The sequence below is a fragment of the Rousettus aegyptiacus genome, unplaced genomic scaffold (assembly GCF_014176215.1).
Source record: "Rousettus aegyptiacus isolate mRouAeg1 unplaced genomic scaffold, mRouAeg1.p scaffold_m13_p_7, whole genome shotgun sequence".
Taxonomy (NCBI): Eukaryota; Metazoa; Chordata; class Mammalia; order Chiroptera; family Pteropodidae; genus Rousettus; species Rousettus aegyptiacus.
The window spans coordinates 90,125,242-90,151,753 of record NW_023416310.1 but is presented as its reverse complement, the minus strand read 5'-3'; the positions used below and the strand labels follow the sequence as shown (position 1 = coordinate 90,151,753).

The window sequence follows — 26,512 nt, the reverse complement described above, 5'->3', positions numbered from 1 at the left end:
GTCGCTTGATGTGAGGAGGGATGGCAGGAGGCGCCAGGGAATCCAGAGGCCTTCATGAGACAAAGAGCCAGAGGTGCTGTGTTAAGGCTGTTAGTTTAATGCTGACAGAGACATCCCGCAGCGTGACTGTTAGTTATGATGAGTCAACTTGGGGAAGTGCATGCTGCTTGCTTGATGTGGCCAGCCACACGTATCCCCGCCTTCCAGCTCAGGATGACGGGACTGGGCAGAACACCCTGAACTTTTAGCTGCCATCTGGCTCATTATAGCAGTACCAGATCCAGGGCCGGGTAGGGCTGTGGAGAGAAGGGCCGGGAGTAGGAGTTCTAGCTAGATTCTTACAGAGGAGCCACCCTGCACCAAGGGTTCTAAGCCAAGCACAGCCTCCGAGAGCTGTCCACTGTCACTGTTCCACTCGGACAGAGGGTCCCTCCACTCTGCTAAGGAGCGTTGTTTTCTCAATGTTAGGGCAGCTCCTGGGAACTTCATAGGTACAAAACTAGTCCATTTCCATCGGGACATGAAGGGGTAGGGGTGGGGGTCCTGACAGTGGGAACAAGGTGAAGAGGGTGAGCTGGGGATTCTCCCAGTCGGCATAGCAAACATGTGGCCACAGTGTTGAGAACAGTGGGCGGGGAGGGGCTCAGCCCCAGCCCCTGACTGGCAGTGATGGCCCAGGTCTTGGAAGTGGGGTCCTCTCCAACCTCTCAGGGGTCCCACATTCCTGAGTTTCAGAGCTGGGCCAGGCTGTTCAGTGACATGACCAAGGGCGGAGTCTGTGTTCTCCCCATGGCGCCCCATCCATAGAGGAGTCGAAGCTTGGAGGAGGAGAGAGGCCGTGCTTCCCTGTCCCCTCAGCAGAACTGGTAGTTGTTAGGCTGCAGCAGGGGCTGGGCAGTGTCCCCCTGAACGCAGCAGGTCAGCTGCTCACTGGAGCTCTCCTCTTCTGGCTCACTGCTGCTGCCACCACCACTGCTGCTGCCACTCGGGAGGTTGGTATAGCCCTGCAGGAGGGAGAGGCCAGGGGAGCGTCAGTCCTGATTGATCCGGCCCAGCCTGGCCTGCTGTAGCCTCCCGCCCACCAGGAGCCTGACCTCGCTCACCCGTTCTCTGCTGTCCTCTTGGGCCTGCTCCTGAAGGAGAGAGCAGATCTGCTGGAAGGTGGGTCTGTCAGTGGGCTCCAGGGCCCAGCAGGCCTGCATGATGCTGTATCTGAGACAAGACAAGAGGCTGCCTGTGGATCTGGGAGTCATGACATGCACATCCCCTACAGAGTCCTGCCCAGCAGAGGTCCCAAAACCTGATCAAAGTGAGCTTAGCACAAGACATGAGCTAAGCCCTTGGCATATATTATTTAGTCTTCCCAGTAACCCTTAGAGAAAGGTCTTTTGACAACTGAGGGAAAAAGTTCAGAGATTCTATACAGTGAGGCAGCTAAGAGGCTGTACAGTGGCTGGCCAGCACCGTAGATCACCTGGACAGAAGAAGTGAGAAGACCCTTCTTTGCGGTCGTAATAACAGAGTCCAAGTCAAAAACGTATCATTTAAGTCAGGACCAGCCCGGTTGAGAGCCCTCTTCTCTGAGAACATCTCCCATGCTGCCTGAGAAACCAGTGGTAACCCTGAACTTGATAAAAGGGGCTTGTTATTTAGTCCACTGTGAAGGACGGGAAGCCTGGCCCTGGAACATTGTGGACAGGGAAAGACAGGGCCACATGCCTTTCCATCCCCTTCAACCGAAGGCAGAGCGTCCCTCCTCCCTGAGGTCCTTCACTTACATGTTCTTTGGAGCAAATGCAGGCTGAGCCATTTGGTATCCGTCCTTCACCAGTTTATAGAACTTGCTGTTCACCAGGATGCCAGGGTAGGGGTTCAGCCCTGCAAAGGTCAAGATCATACCATACTCAGTGCTCCCCACTCCACCCACACACATCTTGGAGAGGCTGGGGTTCCACAGTAAACAGGTTGTTGGAGGAGTGCATTGAAGGGCTTAGCCCAATGATCCTTACAAAGATCCCCAGAGCTCCAGAAGTGGGAGCTGCGTCTTTAAGGATGTGCACGTTTCAAATGAGGAGAAATAGCATTCTAGGAAGCAGCAATTGTGCAAGCAGGCAGATGGGGGAACAGCCCAGAGGGAGTGCCTGTCAGGGTGGAGGGTCTGCCCAGCCCACGCAGGAGCTGCAACACTTGGTTTTAAGACTCTTTGCCATTGCTTCTTTCCCACCAGCCCTTTCTCTATCCTGAGCACCAAGCATCCTCGAGACATAAGACACCACAGGTAACCAAACATGAGTCAGTCTCCAGGCTGAGCCTGCACTGGGCCAGCCACTCACCCAGTGAGAAGATCTCCCAGAGGAGAATGCCGTAGGACCAGACGTCACTCTGAACTGTGTAGACGCAGTCGAAGATGCTCTCTGGAGCCATCCACTTCACGGGCAGGCGGGCCTGACACAGCAGACCCCAGTCATCTTGGGCCCTAGCTCACTACCCCCTGCCCAGCTTGACCCGCCCTTTCCAGAACTCACATTGCCCTTGACGATGTAATTGGAGTCATTCATGATGTCTCTAGCCAGCCCGAAGTCCCCAATCTTGGCCACACGCCCACTGGTCAGCAGAACATTTCGGGCTGCCACGTCCCGGTGGATGCACTGAGGGGAAGCGCTGCGGGGTTAGTCCCAGCCCCTCCCCTACCTGAGCCCGACATGCAGGAGGAGCAGCGAGAGCCACAGAAGGCCTCGAGGTCCTCGTGGAGCGTGTGGGCATCAGTTTTGGGCCTGACCATGAGTTCCTGTCCCTATCTTATACCAGGGCCCAGCGTCTGAGAAAACTTAATATGGCCAGATCATTCAATGTTTAGGAACTACCATTATTCTAGCCTTCTAGCCCCGAGCAGCAGGAGCCGACTTAGAGCTAGGAGGTCTGCTCGGGCCCAGAAGCAGTGAGCAGTCTCTTGCCCGCACGTGCTCCTAATAACAGCAGCTGCCACCTTCAGGGCCCTACTGTGCCGGCCCTCCCCTACGCATCCACACACATTGTAACCCTGCCTTGCCCTCACCCCTGTGAGTGCCATTTGTATTGATACAGAAACCAAGGCTCAGAGAATTTCAGTTATTGCTCAAAGTCACACGTAAGTGGCAGCCAACAATCAAACTCGACTTCCAAGTCATGGTCTAGGGGGCACGGTCACAGCTCCCGCTCCTGGGGCACTTCTTCCTGGGCTGAGTGTATTGCACATGCCATCTCATAGCCTCACGACAACTCCAGTGGAAGCGGGGGGTCGGGGGCGGGCGGTTCTATTCTCCCCATGAGATCGTGTGCTTCTCAAGGGAATACAACGGTTATCTTGTTCACACTGTTGACTAAAAATGAAGGAATAATGCCTATTCTTGGAAATGGGACCCTGCCGCACGCCGGGGAGACGGGTGCTGCTCAGGCTGGGGCTCACGCCCTCCAGGCACAGCTTTCTCCCACCTGCTCCCGAGGCCCTTTGAGGCTGCAGCCCAGAGGCCGTGTGGCTGCTGCCTACTTGCTTGGTGGAAATATGACTCCTTCCTTGTCCCTTCACACTCTCTCCTTTCTTCCCCCTCATCTTCACTCCTCGGGCTTCATGGGGGCTCAGCTCCCCTTCCCGCCTTCCTGGGTTCCCAACTCACGTTCTTGGAAGCAAGGAAGGCCATGCCCTGGGCCACCTGGCTTGAGAAGTGGAGCAGGTCCTGCAGCTCCAGCGGCCACCCATCCTTGTCCAGGTCTGGCGTGGAGAGAGATGTCAGGGGAGCCCACCGCACCCCTGCCCCTCCCTGCCCAGCCCCCAGGGGCCCCTTCCCTCTCCCCCTGCTACCTCCTCACCTTGCTCAGAGAAGGAGTCATTTGAAGAAGTGGAGACGGGCCTCATCTCCACATAGGTGTCTACGCCCTGGCTGGAAAAGCCACTGTCCCTACATAGAAGAGAGGGCCGGGGGCCCGTCACCACACTGTCTATCTGGCTGCCAGCCACTCAGCAGGGAAGGGAAAGGACCTTGGGGTCAACTGAACATCCCTTGCTGACAAGGAACCCCCCTGCCATATTCTGTCTGAGTGACCGTTGATCTCCGCTTGGATGTCCAGCGAGGGAGCTGAACACCTCTTCTCTTTGGGCAGCTCTGCCTGTTAGAGAGTTCTTTACTATTCCTAGTACCAGTCTGCCCCTGGGATTCTCCTCCTCCTCCTGGGCCTTGCTCTGCCCTGAAGGGCCACAGAGAAATGAGCTTCCCCAGAACCACCCTGCACGGATCTGAGCATATGTGAGGGCCCCTTCTTTGAGCCCTCTCTGTCTAGGCAGTGGCTTTCACCCCTGGCTTCACAGTAAGAACATCTGCAGAGCTTTTAACACTCCCCATGCCCAGACAACTACAGAAACTCTAGGGGCAAAACTCAGTCATCTCCACTTTTAAATCTCTCCTTGCGATTCCAGTGGGCAGCCTGAGTTGAAGCAGCTGGTCTGGAGCAGTGTTTCTTAAACTGTAATTCACATGCACAGAATTACCTGAGGAATCTTCTTTAAATGCAGATTCTGACTCAGCAGGTGTGGACAGGCCTGAGACTGAGCATTCTAACAGCTCTCTGGGGATGCCTATGAGTCCTGCTTAGGATGGCAGGTAAGTATGAGAAGCACTGCTCTAGACCAACTAGCTGCTACGGCTTCCAATATCCCAACCAGATGAGTTCTGGACCACTCATCCTCCTGTCCCCTCTGTGATAGAGATGTGTACCTTGGCAATGCCCATACGCTAGCGTTCCCAGAAAGAGACACTAGTGTTTCATTTGTGGACTGTTCCTGGCAAATATCCCCTCCCTTGACCTAGAAACTATGCTTCTATTAATGTAGCCTGAGTTCCTGTTGGCAGGATTGGTTCACATGCCATTTGCCCTTTAACTTGCCTCACTCTGTGAATCTTTTCCCCACCTGTAGGTTTGAAAATGGAAGCTAATACTTTGGTTCTTATTTTGATTTGATCTGGCCTGAGGTTCTAGCCTACAGAGGCCCCGTGTAAGCCACCCTCTCAGAGGGGTGTCAGAGAATCAAAAGAGGAAGTAGATTCCCCCCCCATATTCAAGGACACTGATGAAGTGAAATGGCCTCCTTCCCCTTTTGCCTCCTCAGGCTCGGCAGCTGACAGTGGCCAGTATCGGGGCCCAATATACACCCTTCTCATTCCGATCCTTCCCTGGCCCCCCGCAGCCTGGTTCTGAGGCTCCTCAAGCCCCAAGACTGAGACTCCAGGAGAGCAGTGTGGCTCAGGCAAGCACCTGACCAGGAGTTACGAGCAGAATCTAGCCCAGGCCCCACCTCTGCCCCTAACCCATGTGTGACACAAAACTGGCCACTTCCTCCCTCTGGTTCCCCATGTGGCTCTGTCCATCTGCCTCTGGGTGGCTTCCAGGGCTCACAGCATTACAGAATGACAGGGCAGGAAAGACCCAGAGAGTCAACCTCCGGACCAGCGACCTGGCTACAGTCACGCTGCTCTGCCCCTTTCGCCCAACAACCCACAGACTCTGTTTCCCGCTTCTTGGTGGTGATGTGGGGACTCAACATTGGCTACTCCTAAACAGCACATGCTCTGGGAGAAATGGGGTGATTACCCCCAAGATCTGCCCATCTCTGGCTAGGACCCCAAATGGTCTTGGTTGATTTTTTACATACACGTTAAAGTAAACATTTCACTAATGCTTGTCTCTGCCAGACTGTAAGCTGCTCATCTTTGCCTCAGTATTTCTAGGATGCAGTAGGTGCCCAAATGTTTGTTGGACGATGAGAATGGGTAGTAGGAAACCTGAGTTGCCCACCTAGTCTGGAATGGCTACTACCCATGGTGCAGGTGGGAATGTGAAGGCCGCAAGCCACCCAAACCTGAGTGGACTTTGGGGACAGACATGGGCCCCCGCCTCCCAGTCATGGCCTCCTTCCTGTCCTTGGCCAAGGTAATACCTGCGGACGTATTTCTTTTCCAGGTGGATGTTCTTGTAGCCAGGGTCCTGGCCAGGACTCAGGCTGGGTCCCAGCATGGCCTCAGCCTTCCTTCGAAGAAAGTTGAGCAGGTCGCCATAGCAACAGTACTCAGTGATGACCAGGACAGGGCCTAGAGAAGCCAAGAGAATGGGGTGGTGCACCCCTTAAGTCACTCCCTATGTGAACAGGAACATGGGATGGGGGAAATGAGGCAGCCTGGACTGGGACCTAGAAGCCCTATCAGTCTAAAGCAGAGGAATCTCAAAAAACGAACAAACAAACAAACTGTAGCCAAAGAATTCTTTCCTTGGAGAAAATCTATGGCAGTTCCATAAAGTTCAAAGCTTCTACAGAAGGGGATGAAGCACACTCAGAGTCCCAACAGGCCCTTGGGCATTTCTACGGACCCCGTGATTAGTGTCCAAGTATCTTTGGGTAGGGGCTTCCTAAATGGTAGATTTGGGGGCTTTACTCCAAACCTGCAGAATCAGACTGGCTAGAGCAGGGCCCAGGGTTTGCCCTCTTAGCAACCTCTCCAGAGGCCCGCTTTTGTCTGAGAGCCACTGCCCAGGGCTCCCAGAATCATTTGCCATCCGTAGGCAGCTTAACTAGTTCAGGCATCTGGCCCAGGAATTTAAGAGAGCTGAGATAGAGATCCTTCCTTCCCTTGGAGGGGATGGAAGAGGAAGATGGAATTAGGTGGCCCTGGGGCCCTGAAATACCTGAGAAGCCCAAGGCCATGGTCCCCGTGCCCGCCAGGGCCCCTCACCTCCGTGAGTGCAGGCTCCCAGAAGGTTGACTATATTCTCGTGCTGGCCCAGGTGACTCATGATCTTCAGTTCTGACATGAGGGCCTCCTTCTCATCGGTGTGAGCCGTGGCTGGGAGATGGGGCCACAGGTCCCACAGACGGGGAGAGGACAGGACATGGAGAGCCACACAGAAAGGACACACCCAGATAAGCAGGCCAGGGGTATCGAGACCCCCAAAGCCATAAGCAGCCAAAAGAAGGTGAAGGAGAAATGCAGACACACAGAGGGGAGTTAGAGAGAGGGGAGAGATGGCCAGTCACTGAGCCCGTCTCGGGTGGCAGAAAGCCAAGCTGTGGCCAGGCCATGGCCCAGGGTGGCCTCTGTGCACCCCAGCCTCTTTGGGACTCGGTCAGAAACCCCTCCACACCCGGGAGTTAGAGGGAGCCAGGAGCTCACAAAGGAATCCAGGAGTCCTCACCACCAATCCCAGGCTCTGTCCCCCAGGCTCTGACAGGTTGAAAATGTGGGTAATGCCTCTTATGGCGACCAGGCAGGCCCTCCCCCAGCATGCACCGCCTCCCACCCACTCCTTCACATTCCCCAGGTATCTCCCTCACTCACACTTCAGCATCTTCACAGCCACCTTCAGGACCGCATCTTCCTTGCCCAGACCAAAGGCCGTGGCCTCTACCACCTTCCCAAAGGCGCCAGCTCCAAGGGTCTTACCTGCCACACATACAGACTCCTTAGATCCCTGGGAACCAATGGGTCCTCTCTCTAGGGGCCCACAGGCACCCCAAAGCCCATGCTGCCCTGTGATTCGAGGGCCTGGTGGGCTGAGATCTCATCTCACCAAATTGCAGGTTGTTTCGGGGGAACTCCCACTTCTCATTGTAGGGCAGCTGAGTGGGATCAATGAAAGTATAGTTGTTGCCCTCATAGCTCTCAATGATCTTCCAGCGCACCCGGTACTTGGGCTTCTGCAGAGGGACAGGGAGGAAGCATGTGTCAGCTGGGCCTGGCTGGTGGATCTTGGATCTCAATCCCGACTCCCAAGGGCAGGGGGAGTGGACAGTCCCAAGGCTCTCTGCAGGAGGAGGTGGGACATGGCCTGAGACGTGGTGAGAGGGGCCGAGTCTCCTCATGCCCAAGGCACTGAGAGCCCACGCCCTTCCTGGCTTGACCTCACCGTGCGACCTTCCTTTCCCCAAGCCTCAATTTCTCTACCTGTGTATTCAAAGACTTGGACAGGATCACCTCTGAGGGCCTTGATAGAACTGATAATTTGGTTACTCCTGGGCCAGGAGGGAGGGTGGAACTTGAGATCTGTTCATCCATCCATCTATCCTTCCATCCAAATATTGTTTGTTGTTATTTTTAATTGTGGTAAGATACACATAACATAAAAGTTACCATCTCAACCACTTGTGAGTATACAATTCAGTAATGTTAAGTACATTTACAACTGATGTCCAGAACACTTTTCGTCTTGCGAAACTGAAACGCCACACTCATAAACAACTCCCCATTGCCTTCTCCTCCCAGCTCATGAATCTGACTATTCTAAGTGCCTCATATAAGAGGAGTCATGCAGTATTTGTCTTTTTGTGAAGGGCTTATTTCACTTAGCACAATGTCTTCAAGGTTCATCCATATCACAGCATGGGACAGAATTTTTTTCCGTTTTAAGTCTAAATAATATTCCCTTCCAAACAGTTCACTGAGCACCTATTTGTGACAGGCATCGCTCATTCAGAGTGGAATAAGACGAAGTCCCTGGCTCATGGAGTTTGCATTCTAGTGACTAAAACAGGCGTTCACCTCAAAAAAATTATACGTATGTCATTTTCAAACAGTGCTGTGAAGAAAATAAAGCAGGGTAATGGGATGGAGAACGATGGATACGACTGAAGATAAGTCAGGAGAAGCCCCTGAGGAGGTGAGAGGAGCCAGCCGTGTGGCCCTGGAAGGCAGCACTTGACGGTCTCGGTGAACAGACATGCAGAGGCCTGACGGCGAGAAAGGTCTCGGCAAGTCTGAGTGACCGGAAGGTGCTCATCCATGTGGCTTGTGGGGAGCAGGGGAGGTTCTAGAGCTATGAAGGTCATGAGAGCTGTGACAAGTGAGAGGCCCTTTCTGCCATAAGGTGGGGAGTGTCTGGGGACCTGAGTTCCTTCCCAGGCTTTACATGCTCTTACGGACCACCAGCAGGAACAGAGCTATTTCTAGGAAGGAGGAGCAGCTGCCTCTCTCTTTCCTGTCCAGGGTGGCAGCTGCTCAGGGGCATCATGCCAGGGGCTGCCCATGAGAAGTGCTGATGGAAGACAGAGTTTAGGTAGAAAGTGGAAGCTGGACTTGGGCGGTGGAGGACACCGAGGCCCTGGGTCAGCAGTCCAACTCGCTTTCCTGTCAGCCCCCTTGGGGACAGGGACCAGCTGGGCTGTGCTTAGCAGCTGGCCTCTTTCATGGGCACCCAGGCAGGGCAGGGGGGGGCTACAGGTTGTGTGAGTGGGCGTTCGGGGAGGGAGGAGGGTGGCCTATGGCTGCAAGTCTTGCTGGGTAAAGAGACAAGACTCCAGAGAGCCATAGGGAAGAACTTCCAGATGGTGTAATTCGGGAGAACAGACTGTGCTTAGGTGTAAGGAAGAGCTTCCAGGTTCTGCCTGTGGGGAACACTGCAGGTAAACTTAAGGACACCGTGTTGTACCTTAAGAGGAGAGTCCTACATGGGACAAAGGAGGAACTTCCTGAGTCTCCGAAGATTCAAACCTTGTGTGTGGTGCCTCCCCAGCCCGAACAATGGAGACGGAGCCAGGAGGGGATCCTTGGACACCCCCCACCGCCACCACCTCACCAGCTCCCCGGCCACTTCCATCTCCAGGAGACTCTGCGGCCAAGGCCTCTTTGTCTCCTCACCACTTCTCCTTCCTCTGTCTCCTGCAGCTGGGCCTGAGTCAGCCCCCTCCCCACCACTGCCCCCAGCCAGACGGGATATTGGCGAAACAGAGGGGAATGGAAGGAAGAAGAGGGTGTCTGGATGGAATCTCAGATCTCTGGATCCCAGACGCTGGACCTGGAGGAGGGAGCGGCTCTCTCCCACCTGCCTCACGCATCCCTGCCCATCTTCCTGGCAAGCGAACCCCAGCTTTACCAGTACACCGCCCAGGTCTGGGCCGCTGCCATCCTGGAAAGGGCTCGCGTGTAGCTAGCTCCTCTGCAGGAAGAGGCTGGGATGGGCCACCTCAGGCCAGATTCTGTAGTGTCAGTGGTAGTGATTATAATGACAGCGGTGCGTGCTTCTCCAGCATTTCCTGTGAGCAGGGTCCTGGCCTACGCAGTCAATATGCGTCATCTCATTTATTCCTCAAAACGGGCCCAGGCCCTTTGTCTACCACCAACTTCCCCTCGGCAACCAAGGTGGACAGGAAGCGTCAAAGTCACTGCTACCCTCCCTACTAGGCCTGCTGGTTCTGGCCAGGTGGATGTTCTCTGCCTCAGGAAGGTAGAGATCTCAACAACTCCCATTGGATACCTTGAGGACCCTCCCGTCTATCCCGAGTTTGCCCCGAGGTCCCCCACCTCCATTCTGACTCCCAGAATCCCAGCCTTTCCAGCGGCCTCCCCATCCCCTTCACTCTTCCCTGCCTCATCCTTGCCTCTTGCGTCCAACCTCCCTGCCGCCTGCTGACTCCTGGCCTTTCTCTTCCCCCTTTGCACCTCCCTGTGGTATCTCTGGGGGGCAGAAAGGTGATGACTCAGCCTGCGGCAAAAACACTCCTTCCCCCAGTCGAGGCCACCCTCACATCAGGCCTGGCTAGTGAGGACTGAGTCCCCAGAGAAGGGCCGATGAATCCCAGGGGACAAAACAGAGACTTGGACTGCAGGCTCTGAGACAGGGCCATGACCATCTTGACCGCCTTAAGGTTTTGTTCCATGGGATGCCCTCGTTCTCTTGGTCTTGAGTGGGCTCAGGGGACAGATGAATTTCCTGGATGGAAAATAAGGTAATGGGGAGTACACATTCTAAAAATGGTCCCACAGAGAGAAGGGAGGGTGTCCCTAAACCACAGCCAGCCAGTGAGGCTGGCAGCCCGAGATGGTGAGGGTTGGAGGGGGGACAGAATTGGGAACTGGGCACTTCTCTGGAATCTCTGCAGGCCGCCCCGGGCTGAGGAGGCGGCTCTGTGGGGCACTGGGAGGCAGTTTTCAGCTCCATATAAGGAAGAATTTTGCAAGGCAGAGCTGCTCCGAGAAGGAACAGGGAGGTCACAGAGTGAGTGAGGTCCTATCCCAGGAGGTGGACGAGCAGGGCCCAACACCAATTCGGGTGTGTAGTCAAGGAGATGCCCAACCTCAGACACCCCTCCAGTCCCAAGAGGCATGAGCTAACTTGGGTTCCCCAGTGAACGTCTTCCTGGAACAAGAGTGTGCAGCTTCCACTCTGAGCGTTGTCTGTGCCCAGCACCCTGTGGAGCCCGCTACATGAATCTTCAAGACAGCCTGGTGGGGTGGCCACCATTATTAATGCCATTTCACAGATGGAGAAACTGAAGCTTCGGGATACCAACTTTCCCAGAGTCTCCTAGCCTGAGACAGGCAGAAGCAGGATTCAGACCCAGATTCATCCAACTCGCAACCCCTGGTTGGTAAACCAGACCATCGGCAGGCTCGTGGAATGTCAGAGGAGGAGGCCTGTTGAAGGCCACCAGTCCCACGGTACAGGGCGGGAAACTGTTTTGAGGGCAGTGAGTCACCCGAGATCGTATGGTAAAACAGGGTCAAAGCTGGACCCAGATCCCCAAATTCTTGTCTTGAGGCCCTGGTTTCCTGGGGGCTGCACCCTGAGCTGCCTCCCCAGGCTGGGTGCTGGCATGAGCGTAAGAAGCCAAACTCATATCTGATCTGTCCTATCTACTCCAAGTCCTCTTCTCACACTAAAACCCCCACGGTAGGTGTGGGGTAGAAGTTATTCACCCCTTAATCATATCACTCCCTTATGCAAACCCACTGACAGCCCTGAGCCTACAGGATAGTGTTCAACCCTCGGATCCCCAATCTATCTCCACCTGCATCTTCTTCTAGGTACCGGTATATCCGGAACTCACCTTGGTCTTCCCCACCTTTTGCACACATTGCCCTCTTCCCAGGAGACACCCTTTCCCTGAGTTTTCTCTCTCCTTGCTGCACCCTCCCATCATCTAAGGCTTTTTCCTCCCATGCCAAGCCACCTCCTCCGAGCAGTCTCCCTTCCCCACCAGCGAAAAGGACCCCTCACCCGCTGGCCTCCACAGGCCTCCAGCCTGGCCCTCTCAGCATCTGATCACACCGGACACCATCTTTTGTGCAGGCAGGCAGCTAGGCCAGGTGGGGAAGGCCATGGGTCTGGTGTGGGAGGCTCCCGGAACCCTTGGTCAGGGAATTCAACCTTCCCGAGCCTCAGTCTCCATATTGTAAAATGCTGACTGCTACAGTCCCTGCCTCCGGGTGTTGTAAAGGTAAAATAAGATGACTCGGTGTTTTGCATAATGGTTAAAAACATGGCCTTTTAAAAACCAGCCTCTGCCACTGACCAGCTGCACACCAGAGCAACTGTCTCAGCCTTTCAGAACCTCAGCTGTTAACTCTTTTAACTCTTAACTTAGTGATACTGTCTACATGCCATGGCTGTTGAAGGCGTTAAATGGGAGGATGCAGGCAACACAATAAATAAAAAATGCCCTTAAAATCGCTATCACTGATCGTGCACTGATTGTGATGGGCAGCACTCCAAACATCACCGTGCAATAATAAATGGTAGCTTTTAAGAATAATAATAATAATAATAATAATGATAATAATTAACAAAGAGGCTGATGATGGCCAGGCCTTCCTCCTCCACTAGACCACCCACCACCTGAGAGTGAGACACAGGCCTGGCCCGTGATGTCCTCCCTGTGTGCCTGCAAGCTTCTGGCTGGGACAAGATCCATGCTTACGCTCTCCTACAACCCATTTGTCTCCCTAGAGCATCTTTCGCACTTACTCTTCTGAGGAATTGATTAGTGACTGTCTCCTGCACTAGACAGTGACATCTAGGAGGGTAGAGATTAAAGCTCCAAGTTTTAGCCCACCCAGCGCCCACTAAAGAGCTGTTGGCTGAATGACTGGCTGACCTAACGAGTGGATGTCCAGGGCCTGAAATGGGGATCCGTGTGGCCTGGGGCTGCTGTCCTGTGGTCTGGCACACTCGTGTGGCCTGGCTGCCCCACCCTGCCCAGTCTCACCTGCTTGTACTTGTACAGAAGCAGCATGAGCAGCAGCAGCAGCAAGACCATGACGGACACACAGGCGACAAGCACTGGTGTGAAGAGGGGCTCCTCAGGGGGCTGTATGCTGGTTCCTGGAAAGGGCGGGACAGACGAGTGAGTGGCAGAGGGGGCCTCTGTGGCCCCCTTGCCCCCACTGAGAATACGCCAGTGCTCTGCCTGGAACACAGTCAGTACTCAATAAATGCTCGACTGAGCAAAGTGTCCTCTCACCTAGAAGCCCCCAGAGCCTCAGGGAGCCTTCCCGCAGACCCTCCCCATCCAGGGGCAGGGAGGACTGACCCTCCAGCTCTGTTCTTGCCCGGCCCCAAACCCGGCAGGAGTCACAGCCTTTTGTGGCTCGAGTCACACAGCACCACACCTGCCAGACCAGGAGCCCCTCCGCAGCAGCCCGTCCTAACGCCTTGGCTTGCACACACCCCTGGTGACGGGGCTCACCACCACACGTCTGGGTAGCGCGAACAAAAAGCCTAGATGGGAATCTGCCTCCCTGGCCATTCCCTGCTGCTCTGTGAGTCCCCTTTAGAAACACTCAGCCCTCCCGAGGGTCTGAAAGCCAGGCTCACAGCCCCTGGGTCTCCTCTTCCTGGATCAAGAACCCAGATTCTCACGATGTGTTTTGAACGACATAATTTCCATCACCTTACTCAGATCAACAGTGTAGGTCTGAGGCCAAATCTCATCAGCCACGTAGGAAGTGTGTGATGTCGAACCTGTAACTTCTCCCTAAGCCTCAGGTTAATCATCTCCAGAGTCAAAAGAAAATAGTTTTCACTTTCTTGGTTTGTGTAAATTCATTTAGACAATGCCTGTAAAGAGTTTAGTGCAACTCCTGACATGGTGCAAGCATTCAATAAAATGCCGGCTTTATTATTTCTAACATATGACCACCAGCAGTGAGACTGACAGCAGCCATGGGCAGCTGTGTGTGGAGTCGGGCCCTGGCGGCAATTGCTCACAGGCCAGCAGCTGGGGCACTGGAAGGCCACTTTCGAGTCAGGCAGGGGCCCTCGCTCTGTCTTCTCTGGGCCCAGAGAGCCTCGCCAGGCCTGGCACCCTGAGACCTGCCTGTAAGAAACTGTGGGCCTCTGCACAGGATCTGAGAACTACCCACGCAGAGCCTTTGTGGAACACAGACAAAGGCATCCTTTCCTCTTTGCAAATGTAGCCTACATTATTAGTGCCCGGGGCTGGACATCAGCCCCACTCTCAGAAAGTGGCCCTGAGAGGCTTGGGACCATGTCTCTGGTAGGAAGGGATTCAGAGAGGGATGGAGAAGGCCACCAAGGCTGGCTGGCCGTGGGGTGGGGTTGGACTGCATGCACTTGTCATTGTCTGCCTCCCTCACCAGCCTCTAAGCTCCACGGAGGCACGGCTCCCCTGCGTCGAGTGAGTGTGCCTGGCACACAGCAGACGCCAAATACGTACTCGTGCATTAATGAACGAGTTAAAGTGCGGGAGTATGATCAGAGGGGCCAGGTAGGCTGTGCTTGCCTCCAGCTGCTTTCTGTCTATACCTCACGTATGCTTCCCCTCCACCCTTCTGCCCCTGCCGCTAGTCCTGAGAGTTCTAGACTCTCCCATCTGGCTTCTTCGGGAGACCTTTGCTCAGGAGGAGCCTGGCATGGGACCCACAGAGGTAGGACTCAATTCAGCTGGGATCTGCTCCACGTTAGAACTCTGGCTCCCTGAGCTGGGGCAGTATCCTGGGCCCTCCTCCCTGCCCGCCTGGAGGGGCAGGTGACTGCTCACCTACAGATATGTGCGAGAAGGCCTGGGAGCTGTTCCCCGCACTGTTGTGGGCCCTGCACTCATAGGTCCTGTTGTGCTCCAAGGTCCCCATGACCAGCAGGCTCCGGACAGTCACTTTGTGGAAGGGCTTCTGGCTTAGAATCTCAGGGTGTGGGTCCTCGAAAACCAGTGCTTGGGCCTCATCACATCTGGGAAGAGCAGAGTAGGGCTCAGAGTGTCAGGGTGCCAGCACCTGCCCCAGCCTCTCAGTCTAAGTGAGGAGAGGAGCCCACTTACCTATCAGTATGGCCACTGCACTGCACCCACGTCACATCGGGCTGGGGGTACCCAGAGGCATCACAGAGCAGGGCACCAGAGCCATTGATGGGGTTCCATGCGACCCTTACCTCCGGGGGATCTGAGGAGGGAAGGCAGAGCAGAAGGAGGAGGGATTAGCCCAGAGGCCCCAAGTCCCCCTCCTGACCACCTTGCACTGAACTTTCTCTCCAAGCTTATCTCTCCAGGCAGCCCCGGAGACCCCACATCCCTAAGCCCCGCTCCATCACTTACATTGAAGGGTGAGATTAAAGGTCAGAGCATCCTCCCCTCTGGCGTTTCTGGCCCAGAAGGAGTAGCGGCCAGCCTCATCGGGCTTCAGGCGAGGCAGGTAGAGGGTGGAGGTGTACCTGTGTGAGAGGAACAGGACATCTGGGGTAAGCACCAGCCCAGATATGCCCCTGACTAGGACAGTGGGCTCAGACAACCACTCTAAAGAGCTTTGTTTTACTTTTGGTAAAGTGTCCAGGGCACAAGGGCCTTGGCTGAGCCAGGAACTCAGGGTGGGTGCCGTTGAGATATGGGAAAACCATCGACCCAATTTCCTCAATTGGTTGTCTTATCTGTAAAGCAGTTTTGTTCTGTGGTTTGGCAGAGGTGATGTCTGTAGAGTGCCAACACTGGGAGGCACATCACAGGCCCCAGCGAATGTGCCTGCTTCCACCACCATCGCTGGACCAAGCCATCCCTGCCCAAAACGCCAGCATCCAGGTCAGCTGCCATCCCTAAAGCTCTAACCCTGCCCAGGGAGATTGTGAGAGGGATGAGAAGCAGGATGTAGCCATGAGGTTACAGAGACCAGGGGTCAAGTCCTGGTGCTGCCATTTCTTAGCTGTGTGACCTTAGACAAGTTCTTAACCTCTCTGATCCTTCACTTCCTTACCTGTGAGGGCAGCATTGATGGTAATTAACTCACAGACTGGGCCTGAGGATTAAGGAGATATGTATTCAGAGTGTTTGACACCAAACTTGACTCACTGTAGGCGCTCAATTTAATGGTGCCTTATATTACAGAAAAAGCCTGGAAGCAAATGCTAACGATAAAATTTATCCTTGGCTGATTTTAGGTAATTTTTGAGTGTTTTTCTTACTCTCTATTTTAAAATTTGTCCATAATGCATATGCATTGTTTATGCAATAAAAAAATGTTTTTAAAAAATAAATTATAGTAAATTACCAGCTCTTCTTCAGAAAATGTCTGCAACCACTACCAGATTAAAACCCATTATATTTAAAGAGTATTCAGACCTTTGGCATACAGAACTTTTGAAATAACTAACAATTTACTTCTTAAACTGAAAGATTTCCGTGCAAAGTCACCATTATGAACAGCATACTCATCACATGAGGTAAGTTTGGTGGCTTTTTGGCACATAGGCTTATCTGCCTTGCGATGAATGGCCCCAGACTACTGTGTTTGAGGGGTTCTCCCTGGTTCCTTTCCACAAGGTCCCTGTTGCTTATGGAACCCTGAAATCTGACTATGGACCAGGCTCCCTCCCAGGGGTCTGTAGACTCCAGATTCAGAACTGCTACTTTAGATGACAGGAACCTAGAAATCCTGGCCAGAAACGATAGGGAATTGGAATAAGGAAGATGAGGACAAGGGAATGTCCTTGTTGATTCTAATCATCAACAAACAAGAGTTCAAGAGCCAACGAGGTTCAGGCTTCAGGAGCTATAAAGAAAACCTCAGAGAGGTTGTGAGTTGGAAGGTGTCTAAGGGATTATCTAGCCCAGGGATGGCAAACAGGTCTGCTCTCCTGAGCCAATTATGATGGAAATACTGTCTGGAGAGTGTGTCGAGGACTCTGCGTCTGCATCTAGACTCTGCGGGAAAGCGGCTTAGGGATACCTGTCATGAGCGTGGGAGAGGAAGTTATCACACGCACCTCGTATTCACTGTCCACGATCAAGCTGTATGCTCTCATTCAAATAGAACAAAGTAAAAAACACACATACACACACACACTATCTTAACCCCTTTAATTATCAAAGAGGCATCAGTGTTCCTCTTAGGGTGGAAACTCTCTCAAATAGAAAACTGCCTGTTTGGGCCACTTTGGATGGAAAAATAAGACCTTGAAGATATAATCCATAAGGAGACAGGAAAAAGAGATTTCTAAGATGGTACGCATGTGGGAAAAGCAGGATTCTGGGAGAAGAAGGGATGTAGTCAGACAGCACTTTATGAGAAGAGTTTGAGCCTCTGAGGGGGTGGCCCGTGAAAAATTCCAAGCTGGGTGACCACACGCCCTTACAGAACCTTTTGATGTGTCTGTGATTGAGTGGTGTTCATTCCCTCTGCTCTCACCCCTAAACTGTGAGTGGCAGACAACCTGTACGATCATTATTAGGAGTGTATCTGCAAGTGGAAATCATGGGGCATTGTCTTCTACATTTGGATTGGCCATGAAACAAAATAATGAATGAGAATGGGAGTTCTTGGATGATCATGAGAATGTATATCCACAAGAAATAGTAGAATTCTTGAGAAGGGCATTGGATTTCCCAAAGATGTGGGACAGAGGGGTATGCAAATTTAATCTAAATCTCAAATACAGATGACTGACATTGAAGTTCTATATAGTCAGGGAAAGTGAGACCCGGAAAGGAGAAGGGACTCACTCTAGGTCATACAGCAAGGTTGAGACATGACCCAAATGTCCTGACTTCTGGCTAAAGCATTCCCCATCTGGTCAAGGGACTATGCAGATGGGAGCTGATAAGGTGGTACCTGTATGTGTCCTCGATAGTAGCAAAATTGAGCTTGGACTTGTCGTTCGAGAAGGGTCCAAGATAGGTCCAATTAAAAACTTGTAGGCCTGGGTAGGCCTCTACTATGACTTGGAGGTTGAGCTTCTCACCCATGGCCACCTCCTGGAGGAGGTTCTGCTCAGTGGTCAAGTTCAAGTAAGCACTCTCTGGAAAGCAGAACACATAGAGATCTGGCATTAGTGGGAAGATGTCCTGGTTTGTTTATTTGGTCATCCATCCATGGATTTAGTCATTCAGCTGGACCCTGCCGAGTGCCTTCTGTGTGCCAGGCACACAGTTCCCATCTCTAACCCGGATGTGCCCTCCGACATCTCTCTTCCCACCACCTGCCACAGAAGCCCAGGGCTTCAAACTCCTCTCCTCACTGAGTCCCTGGGAGAACCTGAGACATTTCCTATTCTCCTTGATGTCTCCACCTCCTTATTTGCATAATTAAGAGATTGGCTTCATCTTTAGTTATAACTTTTTGAAAAAATTTTAGCAGTAAAAAAAAAGTCTGTTTTTTTTTTTTTTTTTTCACATGCCCCCATCCATTTCCTCTTCCTCTGGTAATAGTTCAATCAATGTGGCTTCCACACCCAGCATGTAATTTGGGCCAACCAATAAGAGTAATGTGTCCCCTTTGGACCAGTGATTGGTTTGGTATAAGCACATGAGTCCATGAATCCATGAAACTCATTTCCATGATTTTCATTGGAACTCTGGGAAGAGAAGACCTCATTCCAGTGGGGTCACCATGCCTGGTGCTATTAGGGAACACACACTAAAAAATGTATAACTGAGAGTTGGGAAGGAACAGATTCTTGTCCACATCATCTGAACACCTAGATCCAACTGTACCTGAAGTTCATGTCTATGGGCATTTTAGCTATAAGGCCAATAAAATACTCTTTCGATTAGGTTAGTTTAAGTCGGCTTCTGTTAACTTGTACCTGAAGGAGCCCTGACTAGTTTCTTCTAATTAAAATGTGCATAAATTAAAGTCAAGCTACTCTGGGGGGTCTGAGAAGGAAAAGAGGAAGGAATCAGCTCGAGGCCCCAAGTCCCCTTGGTGTTCTCAGGACACCCCGTGTTTCCCCCATGATCACACTGGGTGAGCACTGTCTGTTCACATGTTTAAGAGACATAAATGTCTTAGGCAAAAATGAATGAATGAATGAATGAATGAACAATGAAGTCCAGTAGGAAGCTACTAAACATCGAGCCCAAAACAGAACAAAACAATGCTAAACAAAAATGCGGCAATGCACTATAGGAACTCCAAGGAGGGATAGAGGGGTTCTGGGGGAGGATCTGGGAAGGGTCCCAGAGATTTGGCTCCCTACCCAGGCCTAGGATCAGGGAATTCTAGCAGAGGTATTCGTAACAGTGTCTTCTTCTCTCCCGTCAGCTCCCTCCTTCTCAATCGTGTTACGTACCTCCCTCATCCCAGAATTCCTGCCAACCTCCCCCACCACCTGGATGCTCACCTACCACCCGGAAGACCATGGAGGTGGAGTGGGTGCCCTGGACGTTGGTGGCCACACAGGAGTAGTTGCCGGCATCTTGGAAGCCTACTTGATCGAGGCTGAGGGTCAGGACTTTTTGGTAATGGTTGTCATAGAAGTCAGAGTGTTTAGGGATTGTGAGCTGCAACCAGAAGGAATGAAAATGGTATATCAAAGTTGTTTAGGGATTAAAAAGGTTTAGGTTCAAATCCTCAGCCTTTAAGGATTATCTTCCTTGCTTGGATGAGGGATTGACTTCTGAGCCTCAGTTTCTTTATCTGTAAAATGTGACTGATACTGACTGGCCCCACGCTCCTAGGGCTGCAGTAAAGAATTAATAAGACATTGCATGCGAATGGCATAGGGCTATGCCTGGCACACAGTAGGCACAGTGGGAGGGAAGAGGGTTCCCAGAAGCAGCCGAACGCCATTTCCTCCTGCCAATACTCCCCTTTCCTCCCTCTGTATCAAAGTCTTTCTGAAATAGCCTTATAGCCCTGGGCTTCAAAGGTAGCCTAGGAACGCCTTGCTAAGTCAGAAGTGAGCTGACATCTGGCTCTTGTCTACGGGCTGGGGCAAAGGTCATGGGTAAAAGAGGCAGAATACTACTTCCTCTACCTGACCCCACAAGCTTCAGTGGTGTGAGCTTGAGACATGTTTTCAACCAGCTACTGACTGGCAGCGATATGGCTGGTGAGTCTGCCCGCTTCTCTGGGGGCTTCATCCTGCAGAGCCTGGTGTACTGGGAGGATGGGTAGACTTTACCCTGCTGCCTCCCCAGGGACTGACCTTAGTGTTTCCTCGTTGCAGAAAGACATCAAAGTTGACATCGATGTTGCTGGCTGAGCACACAATCTGGGCGGCCTCTCCACGAATCCGCACTAGTGCTGCAGGCTTCAGCGTCACAGTTGGGGGCCCTGGGATGACTGAAGCCAGGGAAAGGGACCCATGAATACTCAGGCCAGAGCTATTGCTCTACTCCCTACCGTGGGTCCCCACTGCGCTCCCATCCCAAACCCTGGGAGGCACCGTCAATGCCTTAATTTTCCCCACAGTAAGTCTTGTCTCCTACATAGACATTGAAAAGCCCGCTTCCCTCCATCACCACCGCCTCTCCCCGGACTCAGAACCATCCTCTGCTCTGGGCTCCTGCAACAGCCACCTGGAAGGCCTCCCTGCTTTTCCCTCCAACCCCACCTGGACCCCTCAGAGCAGCCAAAGTGAGCTCTTAAGAAGGTAAATTGAATCATGACTCTCTCTCTCTCTCGTGCCAGTATTCAATTTAGAGGCTTCCCTTCACTCTCAAAATAAAAGCCAAAGTCTTTCCCACATCCCCAGGCCCTGTTACTGACCATCTGAACACCTGCCATCCTACGCTCACCGCACTGCAGCCGCACTGGCCTTTGCACGGCACAGCCTGGCACCGGCCCCTTGCTCCTGGAGTGCTCTCTCTCCCACACTTTGAAGGAGTGCCTGTTCTCGCCCTCCAGCTCCTTCACCCAAATGTCCCTCAGAGAGGCCTTCTGTGACCAGTTTAGCTGAATTAGCCTCACACCTCCCCTCAATCCTCAATCCCAAACACACACACACACACACACACACACACACACACACACACACACACACACACACACCCAGCTTTCTCCGCCTGGGTTTCCTATTAGTCGCAACTGGTATGTTATTCACTTTCTCTCTAGTCTGTCTTGCCAAGTAGGGGGGCAAATCTATAAAGACGCTGCCCCCAGCAGCTAGCCCAGTGCCCAACATGTAGTAGGCACTAAATTAATCTTTGTAGCTATTGCCGTGGTTGAAAGACAACATAAGCCAGTTTCCCAAGGTCCAGAGACACTAAAGAGCTCGTCCAAGGTCACCGGGGGCGTCATTGCAGAACTAGGGCCCAGGGCAGCCCAGAGCCTTGCAGGATGAAGTTCGGGGAAAACGGCCTCCTCTGCCCACAGAGTGGGTTTTTTTCACTTCCTTGGCGAGTTTTGTGGCCTCAAGCCCATGCTGCTCTGACTTCTTTACAGGGACCTAATTCTTGTTTCAAGCCCAAGTCCTGAGCCTGGGGCCTCCTTACATGTCAGTCCTTCCAGAAACCAGAATCCTGTCCACCAGCCCGGCAGGGGCAAGTGGGAAAAAGAGCAAGACCACACCACCACTGCTCCCCGCGCCCGCCCACGGTGAGCGCCGTCTCACGTGGCCACCGCCACCTCCCTGTCACTTGGCTCACCACCCTGCCTTCATGTGCCCAGTGCCGGAGCGCCAGGCCGGCACCGAGGGGGAGACCCACATCTGAGGGTGTGGGAGAACGCCCGGAGCCTCTTCCCACCTCCTGACTTCGTACCTGCTGTTTCCTCTGCTGAAGTACATCTTCGCAGGGCCACCTCTTTCTCATCATTCACATTTCAACTCAAATGAAACGTCACTCTCTCGGCAAGGCTCCCCCACTCCCTGTCCCCACGCGCTCTACTCCGTCACCTCGTTTAATGGTTTTCCTAGCATGCTTCATAATCTGAGGTGATTCTGCCCATCGAGTCGTGTTTTTTTGCATGTGGTCTGTCTCCCTGCCCACATACCGGACTTGTCCTGCCGCCGTAGGGGCACCATAGATGACCGTAGCATAATTGAAAGTAAGAAATGAAAGAAGGGGGACGCTCGCTCTCTCCCATGAGGCCCGGACCCCGCCGCCGCCGCCGTTCGCAGGGCTGCCAGCTCTCCGCCCGCCCTCTCCATCGGGTCCGCCCATTCCTGCCCCACGTACCTTTCTGCACTTCAAGCCGGATGCCGGTGGTCGTCACCGTCCTGCCGGCTACTTGAGCGCTGCATTGGTAGTCCTGACTCTCAGTGAACTTGGCCTTGTGGATGGTGAAGCCGTGCCGGGGTGAGAAGGAATAGTTGGTTTGGCGCAAGACAGACCGGTTGCGCACCCGCACCAGTGAGACTCTCGACTCCAGCTCCGGATCGGTGAGGAGGCAGGGCAACAGCGCATCCTCCCCCACGAACACCGTCACTTTTTCAGCCAGCACATTCCAGGGCCGAGCGGGGTCTGGGGAAGAGGGAGGGAGGATCGCAACTGCCCCCTTTCTCCCCAAGGCCCGGTGCTCTCTGGACTTCGGTGATAGGGAGGCTCAGATATGCTGATCATTTGCCTGAGGTCACCCAATACCAGGGAAATTCAGCTGATGCTTCAGAGTGGGGGCTCTGGAGCCAGGGCCAGTCTCACTACTTGATGCTGTGTGACCTTGGGCAAATGATTCGACCCCTCTGAGCCTCTGGAAAATGGGCATAATCACGGAACCTACCTCACAGGGTTATTGTCAGGATACTTTCAGTTACGAGCACAGCCACAATTCCTTGTTCACGGCAGGCACTCAGTTCGCGTGGGCCCGTTTTTTCATGGTTGGTAATAGTAAGGCCCAGCCCTCCTGCTAGGCCAGGCCTCTTGGGTATGGGCCCAGGTTCCTCACCTTTGACATAGAGGTGGATGGTGGCGCTGCCCCCCAGGGGGTCTCCAGGCTCAGTGCAGCGATAGGTCCCGGTGTTTTGGAAGGTGGCGTTGTTCGTGGTCAGGATGCTGCTAAGGCCCTCAAGGCCCAGGGTCCAGTATGGGAAGGAGAGGGGGCCATCCCATTCCACGCTGCCATTGCCCACACATCGCAGGGTCACTGTCGAGCCTGGCTTCACGACCAGCTCAGGGCCGCTGGGTTCTATCACTGGTACCCCTTGAGCTGGTGAGGGGCAAAGAGCAGACAGATGTGAGGTCTGAGGCGATGCTCTCCGGGCCATCCCCTGCCGCTGAGATGGGTGGTGTCCTCGCAGCGGGGATGCTGGTGCTAGGGTCCAGCTGTGACTTGCAGCATCGCCTTTAACAAGTCCCTGCACCTTTCTGGTCATTTGCTCAGCCCCCCATCCCAAACTTGCTCAGGGACGGACTGAAGTCTCCAATGCCCAGCAGGCCCCTCCTCCGAGACAGGGGCTGGGAGCTCTCCCAGCTTCCCACCCGGCCACTGCCCCACAGGGGGGCTCTGCTGCCCCATGCCTCAGTTTTCCCAGCTGTGAGGGCATCATTCCTCTCCCCAGGAGTAGATTCCTTCAGCCTCCTGGAGTAGGCTGCATCCTTAGTGTGGGGGCCCAGGGCCTGGTTCAGAGAAGGGACTTGAACAAGCGAAGGAAGATACAGATGAATAGAACGTTCATAGCAAAGTCATTCAACTTAATTCACATGGGGAAGGAAAAAAGAGGTGTAGGATCCTGGCCCCGCAGAATTAGAAAGGCCCTGCTGCGCCCACCCCCATTGTGAGTCTGTAACACAGTGGGTGTTTCAGAGTCTCCGTGCCTCAATATCCTCCCTATGAAGTGAAGACAATAATTATACCCATTTATTGAGATGTCAGGACATTTAAATACATGGAAAGCCTTTAGACCATCACCTGCCACCAAATAACTACTCAGTAAGAGTTAGTCATTACATTTATTACCTAGTCTACCCCAGCAGCCCACCCTGACACCCCAGCACTGCTTTCTTTATTGGAGAGCCAATCTCTTTTAAGGAAAATTTTCGTGAAGGAGAAAAGAGGACTTGAAACCCATATTGGGCCCTCCGGGAAGAAGACCCGTTGCCTCTGCAGAGTCAGCATTTTTTCCAAGGCCTAAAATAGGGGCTAAGGAGGGAAGTGAGAGCTGATTCAAGGCCTTGGAGGGGCCGCCAGGCGCCCTGGCCTGTGTGGGCGGAAACACATTGCTGGCGCCCAGCCTGGCCCCCATTTCCGCTCTGCCCGTGGCTCTTCTCCCCGGGATGCTCTCACTTCTGTTTCCTGACCCTCCTGACCACTGTCCCCTCTTCAAGGGAGAGATTCCCGGGAAAGGAAGTGCCATCTTCTGAGCATCAGAACACCCTGGGCCGCGGGGCCTGGCTCTGTCTGCCACCGGCCCACGGGGTGCCCTGCGAGTGCGACCCCTTGGTTCTGGTAATAGGACGCTCCAGCCCCAAACGCGTTGGGTGAATTCGGGGCTTCTCCACTGCCCTGTATGCAAGCTCCTCAAACGAATCTATTCATCCCCGCCACCACCATCGACCCCAGAGTCAGAAAGATCTCTGTCAAATGATTACAAGAGGGCTTAACTTATGCTTTTATTTTGTACCCATCAAAGGCATGTAGCCTCTCTGCCCGAGCTTCTGATCGGCAGAAAGAATCACGTGAGCTGGTGGATACTGCCAAGGCCGACACGGGGGTGGGGGGGTGTGGAGAGGGAGGTGCTGTAGCCCTCCTTTGCCAATGTGACCATCAGGGAGGGGAGCAGCGTCATTTCAGGCAGGCTGTCTGCAAATAGAGCTGGCACTGCCCTATTACCGCTGTAGTGATGTGGGCCCCAGGGTGTTACTGTAGAGAGGAGTTTGGACTGTGGGGTCGTATCAATGTGAGCCTGAACCTTGGTTCTCCCTTATAGCCTGGGTAGGTGCCTTCACTTCCGTGACCCTTGGGCTACCCTCTCGTCCAGTGGCATAATCCGCCTTCCCACCTCTGAGCCGTCCCGAGAGGATTCGGTGAGGAGACACACAGCTCCTAGCTCCGTCATCTGCTCCTGCCCCGGGCTACTGCTTCAGTCGCCACATTTCTGATCTCCTTTCTGGTCCTGACATGCTGATATCTAAAGTTTTTAACTTTTGAAGATCAGAGTCGGTGACTGTAACCATCACACGGTCTTGGATTCTGTGTTCCGCTTCTGTATCCACTTGGTTTCACAGGAGCCTCTCCCTTCCCCTCCCCTGCCCTGTCCCTCTAGCCCCTGCCTCGGCCTCCTGGAAATGTGGTCAGAGAGCGGCGTCTGTTCTATTTTGTCATGTCCTGTTGTCTAGATATTCATGCAGGACAAGACTGATACCCTCAACTTCTGCCCCCAGCTTCCCCAGCACCGGCAGGAGGGGAAAGCCTGCTCAGGACTCGTCTTCCCTGCACTGGGCACTGGGGCGCGGTGAACCCCGACCAAGCCCCTCTCTGAGCCTATCCAGTTTTCACCCTCTCATCTCAGCTTCCCAATTCTCTCCACGCCCCAAACCTCCGTGCCTCCCACTTACTTGAATGACCCCTCCATCATCAGCTCCCAGGACATCCCTCAGCCCCACTCCTCTCCCCTAACACACACACGCTGGCCTGGGACACAGCCCCTCCTCAGCCTAGGATCTTCGTAAGCCTCTCCCCATCTAGGGTGCTCGACTCCATCCCTGGACTCCTCACAGCAACACCCTCGCGGCTCCATTCGCTCACCTCCTCTCTCCTTCCAACCTTTCATCTCAGTCCCCAAGGAAGGACCATTGCCCCTGGGGCCTTTCCAAGTCAGGTCCTGCCTATAGTCAGTGAGCTGGCAGAGCCCTCAGGGTTCTCTGCGGCCTCCCAACTCAGGGTAGCTATGGACCAGCAGCATCAGCACCTTTTAGCAGCTTGTTAGAAATGCAGAATCTCAGGTAGCACCTGAAATCTACCGAGTCAGAATCTGCATCATAGTAAGATACCCAGGTAATCTGTGTGCACAATGAAGTTTGAAAAGCCGTGCTGTGGTCTAGTCCCTCACCACCCCCACTGCCTACTGTTGAATAGATGTGGACACTGAAACCCTGAGAGCAAAAGGAGCTCGTACAGGGCACACTCAGTAAGTCAACGTCAGAGCTGAAACTTATCCACAGCCCGAGGTGGGCGCCTCCACCCCACTCACACCCTCTTTTCCCTCCACTGCCTCTCCAGAGCGGATAGCCACAAACCTGCCGTCCAGGCTGAGGAAATAGAAACGCAGTGAGGGGCAGGGGCTTATGGAATCCTTACGCGGGGGCCCTCTCCGGCACATCTCCCCCAACCCACGCCCAGGGCCCTCAATTCTGCTCTTACCATGCCGAGCTGTGGCCACAAGCAGGACCAGGAGAGCCCCTGGGCCCATGGCCTCGCTGGGGAGGAGGCAGGCTGATGCAGGGCTAGGGGCTGGGCAGGCACTGGGTCTCCCAGCTGCTTGCTTTGCAGGGACCAGGGACCAGGAACGCTGCCTGGACAAGTTCCTCTTGCCGCACCGACTATTTGTCTTGTTTCCCTCTTCTTCCTCCTCCTCCTTGTGCTGATCCCCTTCTTCCCCTTTTAGCTAAGCAAGG

At 53.7% G+C, this 26,512-nt stretch overlaps 1 protein-coding gene across 2 annotated transcripts; it reads right to left on the bottom strand.

Moving 5' to 3' along the window:
• Positions 1–74: 74 nt before the first annotated feature.
• CSF1R (colony stimulating factor 1 receptor) lies at positions 75–26,512 on the bottom strand. Of its 2 annotated transcripts, none has more exons than XM_016150373.2 (21): positions 26,259–26,512; positions 22,845–23,105; positions 22,139–22,423; positions 20,167–20,303; positions 19,360–19,519; positions 17,850–18,036; positions 15,347–15,462; positions 15,074–15,194; positions 14,798–14,985; positions 13,004–13,119; positions 7,594–7,720; positions 7,362–7,466; positions 6,759–6,869; positions 5,969–6,119; positions 3,847–3,935; positions 3,654–3,748; positions 2,526–2,648; positions 2,334–2,445; positions 1,779–1,878; positions 1,095–1,212; positions 75–1,004 (listed from the first exon to the last, which is right to left on the bottom strand). In XM_016150373.2, exons 1-21 carry the CDS (start codon positions 26,305–26,307, stop codon positions 855–857), a joined length of 2,901 nt encoding a protein of 966 aa, XP_016005859.2. In that variant the 5' UTR covers positions 26,308–26,512; the 3' UTR covers positions 75–854. The 2 variants fall into 2 exon arrangements, with proteins under 2 accessions (XP_016005859.2, XP_016005860.2); XM_016150374.2 differs by having other exon boundaries at positions 1,104–1,212; positions 26,259–26,511.